The sequence below is a fragment of the Saccostrea echinata genome, unplaced genomic scaffold, assembly GCF_033153115.1.
Source record: "Saccostrea echinata isolate AGI-Se365-2 ecotype Australia unplaced genomic scaffold, CSIRO_AGI_Sech_v1 ptg000030l, whole genome shotgun sequence".
Taxonomy (NCBI): Eukaryota; Metazoa; Mollusca; class Bivalvia; order Ostreida; family Ostreidae; genus Saccostrea; species Saccostrea echinata.
The window spans coordinates 4423679-4435460 of NW_026889779.1; the positions used below are offsets into that span (position 1 = coordinate 4423679).

Genomic DNA, 11782 nt, shown 5'->3' on the forward strand with positions numbered 1-11782 from the left:
GAAACAACAGTATTCAATCAATGACAGTGTTGAACTTCAGGTTCAATAATTTAGATTTCAATAAGCATCACTTTGATGTAAATAGTCAAAACTTTAGAACTGAATATGTTGAATAAGTGGGTTGCACATGATTTTGAAAAGTGATAATGGCATTTTTTATTCATTTATTGACATCTGGGATGAAACTCTGAACAGGTAGAATTTTTTTTATTATGAACATTTTCATTTTCCCTGAGCTTTGTACATGTTTGTTCTCATCAACATGAACAGGTTTGCTCCAGAGACACACAAATAATACGTAACAAAACTAGAACCTGGCATTATTCTAATCTACAACTAATAAACCGTATAAAGAACATTTCAGTCATTTATTCTAAGTTAAACTTGTATTCCAGAACATTTTTATCATATTTATAGTAAAGGATGCAGAGCTCTAGCATCCTTGTTAACAATTACCAAGTTTATATCTACAAATGATCTTGGCACTCACACAAATGTTGTATCATGTTCACTTGGTGAATGAAATGGTGAGGATTAAATAACATCTTTGAAACATAGAAAGCTATGATACAGGGCATGCAGTACCTTTTTATCACTACCACATAATAAAATGTTGAGTCTGAACACCATTACTACTCCCTTCCGTCACACACATGCTTATAAAACATTTCCCATCAGACAGTGGATACAGTATAAAAACATGAAAAATTATTTTCATGGTTCATTATTCTAATCTTTATATGTATTCATTTTTGCCTGTGCTTGGCAAGTTATGCATACAATTCTACAAAAAGTGTAACAGAGATAAACTTTACTAAGTTAAACAGTAATATTTATATTTTTGTTGAAATATTGAAGATTTAATGTGAAAATTTCTTCTCACAGTTCATAATTCTAATCTTCAGATGTATTACTTTTTTGCCGTTGTGTGGCAGGATCTGTATACATTTCTACACACAAATAAAATATGGACTATATCTTTTATATAGAGTTAACCAATGCTTGTTTTAATACAGACTAATTTTTTTTTAAAATGTTCAGCATTACTGAAAAGTGAACAGTTTCAAATGTTTTATAAATTTACTTAAAATTTTCGTCATAATATGTATTCAGTTTTTTTTCAAATGGAAACAACTGAAGTCCTATGCCTCTCCAAAGACTACAAAGCTTAAGTTCTTTGGGAAAAATGGGAACACTTGCAGAAAAATGGGCAATATTCACAATGGTAAAACGACTAGATATGTTCATGTTTAAGATCTGAGGCAAAATACTCCACAGTAGAGAGGACTAACTGATCTCAATACAGGCTGGGCATAATTGGTAATTTTCACTAAATTTCAATTTTAAAAAAAGTTAAAATTGTCTTTGATAATTACTTATATATTAACAAATTAGAGTTTAATAAAACAAATACAGTTACAGAAAATGTTGATTATTTTAAGCATTTCTTTTTTACATTATATTTCACTCTCTTTCTGAATGAGGTCAGTTGCAGTCAATAACAATATTTATAAATGTATATAAACAATAAAAACAATGACTATACACTAATACGTTAAGTTACGAACAAGACTAAATAGTTTCAGATTTAAAACATCTATAAATATCTTGCCTATTTTTCACCCGACATTAAAAGAAAAGAAACCTCTCACATACAAGATTTAGCAACATTCATACCTCAGTCATACAACCACTGATTAAAACTGAATGTGAAATGCCTTTTTTAAAGTTCAGTAACTAATGAAGTTTGTTCTTTCTAGAACAGTTCTACATTCTTCAAATATCTGAACATGACATATACATATAAGGATCAAAGAGAGTGTTATCTATTTTAGTGCCATTGATACAAATTTACATGATAATACACATTAATTATCTTCATAATACCCAATTACACTAGACATCAACCAAGTCTCGCCATATCATATAAGTATCTAACAATAGAATTCAAGAAAATCTGTAAATCTATCTCAAGAAAATTCAATTCAAAGAACACACACTGTGTTTCTGTTCTCAAGATATGCATCATGCACTGTATAATATCAACTTGATATCCAAGAAACAATCTTTGTCCCTTTTTTCTACTGAAAAATTGATCTTAGTAACAATAATCACTACACATGCAGCTGAAAAAATGGCAATCATACAAATCTGTATGTCTAATCTCCAATGTAAATCAAGCAAATGTATATAAGCCATCCAAATTTTGGAGAGTGGCAGTTGAAACCTGAATCCTAACACCATGATATCTTTTAAGTTGCTCTCTGCACCGGCAAAATGTCCTCCATCCTCAAGAAATTAGGTTCAGGAAAAGAAAAACACTAATTCATCACAGGAAAATTTACAGTGGGAGTCCCATCATCTTTTTTGGTATTTGTTGAAGAAATGTTGCAATCACTGTCCCTTTCAACTGATGGAAATTCAATCAGTCTCCATCAAATCAACTCCATATTTGATATTACAAATCACTGATTTGTTTGTGAAGTTTGTTATGCTTGCAACAGCTTAAAACAGGTGAATATTATGTCTCTGACAGAAGCTCCCACATATAACATACAATAAACTGTCAATCAAAGAAACTCTACCAAAACAGTCAGTTGCTCGTGCAGACAGAAGCCATTGCAAGACTAGTACTTCACACAGGTTCTGTGGCAGCTGTGGCACCCTGGGTGGTCCCCCCATCACCACCAGGATTGTTGTCTCCAGCCACTGCACCAGGATCAGTTGCGTTTCTGGCATGTGGAGGTACAAGGACAGAATTCAGGTTAGGTTGGATAGCTAACTCTGTAAAGGAAAACCAAGCATACGCAAAAAAGCTACATATTAAGTAGTATTTGTTGGTTCTCAATTATGATTTTTTTGAAGAACTTGGGCAGATATACTGTTTGCACACAGAATTTTGAATTAAATGAATTTGAACACTAAAAGACCTGTTACAAATTTCCCTATCACACTACATGTATTTCAGTATTTGAGAAGTAGGTCCAAAAAGTGATAACCAAATTCATGAAATTAGCAATTTGCAAATTTGAAAGAAAACCATTCTAAACCAACAAGCCCCAAATCTGTGAAATACGTGTACTTGTATTTATTAAGGAGGAATCTGGAAAATCATGAATTGCTATAGAAAAAAATAAGAGTTTAAAATTTTAACATTAAAGAACTTGAAATTTAATTCAAACAATTAATACTATGTATCTATAAAATGATGCAAGTAAACATACAATAAATAAACTAATCCATATATACATGTAACTGCAGTTAAAAAAAAAAATACAAGAACCTTCACTTACCCTGTGAAGTGAAATTTAGCAGGAGTGGTAGTTCTCTGCCATTTGGCAACCTGGTGTTAGGGTCTCTCAGTTCATCAAAGAAAGTGTGGGCACATGCTTCCAGCGGAGAGATCCTTGCAGATGGAGTATATTCAAGTAAGCGACTGACCAGCTGAATTGCTTCTGGAGGAGTCCTTGGACGAAAGACCTAAAAATAAACCACAGATACTCTATGATATCCTTATCAGTTTTGACTTCTAAAAAGTAAAAATAACCTTGACCCTGAACTTGACTTCAACACATCCTCAGGTCATATACAATCAAATAGGATAACTATCTTCTGATTTACATATTTCCTATTTTTACTTTCTTAACAACATACTTTTAATACATGTAAACTTTTAAAAAATTTAAAATGCATTTCAAATGTTTGATACAAAGTTGATAGTGGGTCATAACAGATTTTGTTACATTACCTTTGTCCAGGGATGAGCTTTAATTTGAGGAAACTTGAATTCTGTGTAATTGGGGTTCATTTCTCGAATCTGTTCTCTCGTTGGGGTTCCAAGAACTTTGATGATCTCAACCAACTGGTCAACACCACTGTCCCCAGGAAAAATGGGTTGTCCTAACAGTAGTTCTGCTAAAACACATCCAGCTGACCATACATCTGTGGAAAAAAAAACTTCTCATTGAAAGAAGAGTATTTATACTAATAGAATAAATATCAGAAAATGTCTCTTGAGATAGTTCTCTGACAAGACTGTAGCTCTCCTGGTGTATACTTATAATAAAGTAAGATGTATCTTTATGTACTCTACTTGTATTCAAAGTCTTATTAAATTCGGACCAGGCCTGTAGGAGGAGTAATGTTTTAAAAGGATTTCAATGAAATTTTAATTTTTTATAAACATGGCAAAATTGTTGGTCGAAATCAAAAACCAGCTTGTAAAATTATGCATCATAGTAAAGTCTTTTTGTGTTCTAATCCTTACTGAAATCAGACCAAAACTCGAGAGGAGTACATGTAGTATTTTGAAAGAGCACAGATACTTCAGCAATTTGTTATCTGTGTGTTCACAAAGGCAACATAGTAACAAGACACCTATGGACCACAGTGCTTACCTGAATCACTATGGCCCTTCTGTTCCTCATCAGCAGATTTTTTTCCTTATATATTCTTATGTAAAACTTAGTTCACATATTGTGACCCCACCCTACGCCCGGGGCAGGGGTAGACAAATAGAATTTTTCAGTACTTGCCCTCGGACAGGTTACCATCGTAAAATTACTTGTCCTACCAAAAAATATGCTTGTCCCACTTTTTCTTAATTAACATAAAATTAAAGCATTATCGTTAAACATTAAATTATTTCTCAACTGATACACTACATGGGAACCAAACTAGACATAAAATCACTTAATTTTTTGCATGGAAAAATTTAGGGGTAAGTCTTGTTCCATGTAGATTTCTTAGCTTGTGCAGTGCGCATATTTTAAACTTTTCTCTGTATTACTTTAACATCCCAAAAATACTGAAAGATAGAAAATTTTTTTTTTTGAATATTATAAAGTATTTGATTATGAAAACCACCACTGCATGTCGATTGTGGCTTTCAGTGATCGCCAGTCAACAGCTCCAATTTTAATATCAGTATAACACGTTTGTACTCACGGGATGAATTTTTACATTATTTTTTACAATACCTAAAAAGGTCTAAAATCCTCTTCAACTTTTTTGACATGGAATCGATAGCTGCTATGTTTTACGTCCTGTGTGTATTTTAACTACACATAAATGGGTAAATTCTAGAGGAGTTCCGACCGAGTATTCGATGTAGTAATGAACAGCAGCGAAAAACAGGTGCTCTACTGTGATTCATTACATTTCAACAGCGATAAAACAAACAACATTTGATTTTTTGTTAACTGGAGAAGCACTTGTCCGCGGGCAGGTACCACTTATCAAATAACTTGCCCACCAAACAAAATTGGTTGTCCCGGGCGTCGGGCAATGCTATTTGTCTAGCCCTGCCGGGGGTCATTTAACAAACTTGAATCTACACCACACAATTTAAAAATGACTGATCATGGTTTTGCTGTTCTTGAAAAGATGATTTTTAAAGATTTTTCCCCTCATATGTTCCAATGTAAAACTTTGATTGCAAAGTAGTGGCCCCACCCTACCCCTGGGGGTCATAATTTGAACAAATTTGAATCTACACTATGTCAGGAAGCTTTCATAAGTTTCAACTTCTGTTCTGGCCTAGTGGTTTTTTGAGAAAAAGATTTTTAAATGACCTCACTAAATTTTCAGAATTTCTTAATAATATCCCTTTGCTAAGGGGTGTGGCCTTTCATTAGAACAAACTTGAGTCCCTTCCACCCAAGGATACTCTGTGTCAAGTTTGTTGAAACTGATCAAATGGTTGTGGAAAAGATGAAAATTTTACGACAACAATAACAAAGCCGTCAGTTGTGGCAGACAACAGACAAAATTTTGATCAGAAAAGCTATCTTGAGTCTTTGGCTTAGGTGAGCTTAAAAAGCCACATTTCACTCTTCAGACATACATCTTAATATCCATTATGTATAAATGACAATCATAACAACAAAAGTTTTCATACATATCAATTTTGGGCATCATAAGTAGTAATCTGATTCTTTTAATTATTGGAAATAGTTCCTAACAGGTAAACTAAACTAAATACCTATTTGACAGGTGTAATCTGAAGCACCAAAAATCAACTCAGGAGCCCTGTAGTAACGAGAACAAATGTAGGACACATTGGGTTCTCCTCGCACCAATACCTTTGCACTGTGAAAAGAAATAAAAGAATATTGTATTTCACAACACAATCCACCTACAAAGAAATTAAACATATACACTCAGTACCCTAGCATCCATTGTTTTCTCTTTATTTCAAAGTAAAAGTCTAGAGTCCAATTTTAATACAGGGTTTTAAACTAACTTGAAACCTTTCCTAGCCATGAGGGCTTCTAAACCTTGGAATTCTAGGGGCCCACATCAATATTTATTTGCAAATTATTTACCTATACATCTATTCAAGAAAAAAAAAATCTATTTATTTATAGGCTTAGTTTTTTTTAACTTTTCTATTATATTATCATTATGCACAACTTATCTGAATTTGAAATGGAACATTTCTGTTACTGGTTGATATGATTACGGTTATTTAATTACAAGATGTAGAGCACATGGCATGTTTCATTCACAAATTTGGATTCTTGGGCTCACTGACCCTGTCCATGCCACAATGTGTCCGAAACCACGACTTAAAAGCTTTAAGTAGAAGTGCTTCTTACTAGTAATTATGAAGTGCTTTATTGATTATATTTTTCAAAACATTTAGACAAATTTGGAAAACAAATATTTATCATCATAAATTTTCTAATGGCAATGTGGAAAACTTGAACATAATTTAAAGTTGCTCACACAGAAAATAAATCACAAATGGCAAGTGGGCAACTGTTAATTTCAAACCCTTTATTGGCCTAGAGCATTTTTGGAACTGTGTTGACCATATCATTCTAATTTTCAGACTTAATGTATCAAAATATTAGTTTCTATAAATGCTTATTAAAAATGCCATCCAGTTGTCCATTCAACATAAAGACTTGTTTCATTCTTTTTCAAGCAGAAATATATATCATTGCCAGCTGTTTCATTTCCACCATTTTAGCATTTTAAAAGTCAGGACCCAAATATTTTCATCTAGTCATGCTTCATGAAATCATTAAAATAAGGTTTATCAGTAATGTATCTGTGTAAATGGATGGTTCAACAATGTCTTTTAATTTTGATATTGGTAACTGGCATTTCTTTAATTGAAGCAGTTAACTTGGCTGGTAGGTTCTTAGCAAAAACACTGAGCATCATTGTGCAAACAATAATTTAATAAAAAGATTTATGACTTCCTTTTGTACATAACTGAAACAATAACTTGAGGTACTGTGAATTAGCTCACAAAATTATACATTTTTAAAAGGTGCCCATATACAACCCTGCTGCATTTTTAATAGTGCCCACAATATTCTAAATATAACCTTGACCCTGCCAAAATGACAGTTAAAATATGACATATCCTATGGTCATATGTAATCTTTGAGTGAGTTATGGACCTCTGATGTTTCCCCATCAGAAAATTATGAACCTGACATGAATTTTACACTTTTTTCCAGTGACCTTGAACTTGCCACAATGGTTTAAGGTTATAACATTCCTTCAGCTCAAAAATAATCTTTAAAATTTTAATCTCCAATACTTATCTATGAAAGAATACTAAACTAGATACAAGTTTTATACTATTTTTGTCATGACCTTGAACTTGCCAGTATAACTTTAGTTGGGTCACGATGCACTATCAGGACATTAGTAATATTTTTCTGAAGCATGTACTCAAAATGTTTTACCATTAAAAAGTTACAGAATAAACTTGACAATTTTTCCACCAGTGACCTTTAACTTGCTTAAATGACCTTGAGTCAAGGTCATTACATATCCTGAGGTCATATGGAAATATCTGTGATAAGTATGAGCTGCTTTTGATCTCCATTGCAAGGTAAGGTCAGGACAGAAATTACATATCATTCCAAAAGTGACCTTGAACTTGACACAATGACCTCAAGTCACGGCCCTGACACATATTAAGGTCTTTAACAATCTTTGTGTTGGGCTTGAACTTCAAATGTTTCTCTATTTGGATTTTAGAAATCAGACAGATTTTATACTTTTTCTGCCACTGCCCAGTGATTTGAACTTGCTGGAATGACCTTGGGGTCACAGCCTCAGGATATAAATAATCTTTGTACCAAGTATTAGCTTCCAGTGATTCTCCATAACAAAGTTATAGCCTGGACAAGATTGCATGGATAGACATATGGATGAGGTGGTTCCTATATACCAACCCAAACTTCTTTGCTGGCTATAAAAGTATATTGCCCAATATGTTTTTATGTTCATACATTTACTGATGTAAAACAGTTCCAAAATAAATTATTTTGCCAAAAGTCATCTGAAACCTAAGCTGATCCAAGTTGTTTACTAGTCTGATAAATAAAATTTTTTAAAACACAATCATTGTGGACATTTTCATTTCAATCAGTTTAATATCATAACACTTATCCTTACTAAATTTACCTTCAAATAAACTAAAGAATGTTTGTAAATTACATTTCAATTCATTGTTCATAAGTAATACTACAGGGAAAAAAGTACTGAACAAACAAATGGAGTATGCAGTAAATGTACCATTAACTATATTTCATTAACAAATATTAAAAAAAAAAGTAAAAAAAAAATACTTGCTACCATTTGTCTCAAGTATTAATGAAGAATTTTGGCAGATATTCCAACTCTGATTTCCAGGCACTTATTGTCTTTTATCATGGGCCAAATGTTTTGCATCACTATTAATTGCTTAATTGATAGTTTTATAAAAATGTTCATTTCAGTTTGCTCCAGTTTTTTTGATGGGATGAAGAGACTTAAAAGCAAGTACAAACCTTCCAAAATCAATCAGTTTAAGAACACCAGTTTCAGGATCCAACAACAAGTTTTGAGGTTTGATATCCCTATGGCACACACCTTGCGAGTGGATGTAGGCTAAACTTCTAAATAATTGGTACATGTAAAGCTGAAATACAATAAAAGATATATATTTCCAAACAATGTTTACAAATTGTCAAAACCTGAACCCATGACATTTTAGTATGGATCTGCAATGAAATCTTTATTACTTCTGTAAATTGTGATTTTACTAACCTTAATGTATAGAACTGGTATTGTTTGTTTCGATTTACTGTAATGCCTAGCTACTCTATACACTGTCTCTGGCACATACTCCAAAACTAGGTTTAAGAACACTTCGTCTTTCTGAAATTAAATTTTTCATATGTCATGCTTTGCTTTTTTTTTTTTTTTTTTTTCATAAAGCTACCTCCATTCTCACCCTTCTTCATAGAGTTGAATTACAAGCAGATAAAGAACAGTATTGCAGGAGTTCTGGCAACATCTGACATAGAATGACAATGTTTGTTTGTATGATGGCATCAATTTGTTTCTAATGAGAACTAGAAGTCTCTGACAAGACTGTAGCTCTACTGTTTCATACTTTTAACAAAAGAAGAGAAAAGGAGCACTTGAACTTAAAACTATGGCAGCAGCAATAAAAAGAATATTGATCCAAGGTTAATCTCTTTTTTGTGGCAAGTTTAATTTCAATCAGACTAACTGTAGGAGGAGTAACATTTTGAAATAAATTCATAGAAATTTCTTTTGTTAGTGACCATGGTAACACTGCAAAAATACAGAAGTCTACTTGTACATACTACGTATATATAAAGTTTTACAGTCAAACTTGTCTAATCCAAATGAAGTGTAGTCCAAAATCTTGCTTAATACAATGTTATCCTTAATTCCATTTCAGCAAATTCATTTGTTTAAAATGTTGTCTAAGCTGGAATTTTGTGTAATCTGCTCAATTTCTTTGGATTCAGTGGTGTCCGGATTAAACAAGTTTTTAATACTGTATTAAAATCAGAACAAACCTGTAGGAGAATTCACAGAATTTTGTATTTTGAGTGACCTGCAATGTGTTTGCCTAAATCAAAAACTGGTTAACAGAATTATGGATCTTTGTCTAATCATTTTGTTTAGAAAGTTTGATTGAAAGCAGGTCAAAACTGTTAAAGGAATAGCATTTTGAAGGAATTTCACAGAAATGTCTATTTTTAGTAATCAAGGCAACAATATTTGTCGAAATGAAAAAAAAAAGAAATACACGGAGTTATGTAGTCTACTTGTGTAGAAAATTTATACTGAAATTAGATTAAAACTGTAGGGTAGGTAGCATTTTGAAAAAAAATTATGAACAAAGAGACAGGCAGATGATGGACACCTTACGATCACAAAAGATCTTCTTGTCACTGACCATATGAGTTATGAATGGCATATGTTTACCTTTTCACCAGCAGAATAAAAGAAGTATTTCAGCTTGACAATATTAACATGTTCTAGCTTCCGCATGATCTGCAACTCTCTATTCTGAAATTAAAAAAAAATGATTTTAAATATAACCATAATGAACAGAAAAGATATTTAGGAAACAATTCTTTAATTTTGATAATGATTCACAATCGATTTACAAAAACTTATGGAGAAGAAATACCTTGAATCTCTTATCTTGCAACACTTTTTTAATTGCCACAAGTTCATTTGTTTCCACCAGTTTGGCCTGGTATACCACCCCAAAAGACCCATTTCCAATGACTTTAGCATCTGTGTAGGAGACTTCCTGAGTTCTGTCTGAGCCAGACCCAGCTGTGGCCAGCACTGTTGTTATTTTACTTCCATCTTTATCTGCATATTTCAAAATATTCTTTACATTAATGCTCAACTACTTAAAAAATACACTTTTTAAGCAGTATGTCAATATTACACGACTGCTGTAAATCTTAACAAGCTAAGGTCTCCTCCACATCAGTTCGGATATATCAAATCCAAAGAAAATGAATAAGAAAATAATGTAATGCACAATGTACATTTATCATTAAAATTATAACAAAAAGTGGATTGAAATAAATATATAATTTCTAAAATTATATTTAACAAAATCTTAAAATAAATATTAAAGTTTACACCAACTCCCTTAATACTCAGGGTACACAGTTTTCCCTCATTGAGTCATTCAATTACACATCACTATGTAAAAATTAATTTACTTTAACTTTAACTACCTAATCATTTACTCTCTTTTTCCATTATGACTACATTAAGGAAAGCAATTTCATTTGCTCTACCATCTGCCTTCATTCTGACTGTCTGATGCATACAGGAGCACCATGACCTTTCTACACGGTCGTTTACATGGTTTAAAAATCATTTAGTCAAATTAAAATTACAAAGCAGCAAATCAGTGAAATACAATCTCTTTTTCAGAATGACTTTTTCTGAATGTTTGCTGCCATAACAGTAGGTTATGGACATTTCTTTCACATATCGTCCCATTACGTCGCCATGTTTGTTTCTGACTGACCTAATTTGGCCTAGCTACTGATGGAGAATCAATCACTTACTTATAGTTCTCATCCCTCCAAACTGAGCGTTAGAACCAGATTTAACACCCTCAGCGATCGATGTGGTCCGAGGACGCGTACTCATTGTCTTTTTAAAACAGAGTCATTAAAACGTACTTTGTAAAAGTACAGCCTTAGCTTTATGTTACATCTCCCAATGGCGCTCGTGAAACCTGACGGATATTCGGCTTTCACTTGATCACAATTAAACCTTAAAACCTTCGAAGATATTGTTCATTCTTTCCTACAAACAGCACACTTAACAAAGATAAGTAACACACTTCGGGGGCGAAATGTCCTCGTCTACCCCAGTAATTCTACGGTGAATATCACACAATGCTATGCAAATTTGGTTTCCAATGGGTGAGCTACAATGACGGATGATCGGTTCCGAGTGATTTTCGTGAGAGTTC

At 32.7% G+C, this 11782-nt stretch overlaps 1 protein-coding gene across 1 annotated transcript; it reads right to left on the reverse strand.

The window, feature by feature from the left end:
- Positions 1 to 354: 354 nt before the first annotated feature.
- Positions 355 to 11766, reverse strand: LOC133197126 (glycogen synthase kinase-3 beta-like). Its single transcript, XM_061332980.1, has 9 exons — positions 11370 to 11766; positions 10463 to 10653; positions 10255 to 10338; positions 9058 to 9168; positions 8799 to 8929; positions 5984 to 6090; positions 3749 to 3942; positions 3294 to 3480; positions 355 to 2784 (listed from the first exon to the last, which is right to left on the reverse strand). The coding sequence occupies exons 1-9, from the start codon at positions 11452 to 11454 to the stop codon at positions 2636 to 2638; spliced, it is 1239 nt and encodes a 412-aa protein (XP_061188964.1). The 5' UTR covers positions 11455 to 11766; the 3' UTR covers positions 355 to 2635.
- Positions 11767 to 11782: the final 16 nt, after the last annotated feature.

Excerpts from the sequence above, each read along its gene's own strand:
- LOC133197126 (XM_061332980.1), bottom strand. The coding sequence starts at position 11,454 with ATGAGTACGCGTCCTCGGACCACATCGATCGCTGAGGGTGTTAAATCT. Across the intron at positions 3,943-5,983 it reads AGATTACACCTGTCAAATAG|ATGTATGGTCAGCTGGATGT; the intron begins GTATTTAGTTTA and ends TTTTTTCCACAG. Across the intron at positions 2,785-3,293 it reads GCTAAATTTCACTTCACAGG|AGTTAGCTATCCAACCTAAC; the intron begins GTAAGTGAAGGT and ends TTTCCTTTACAG.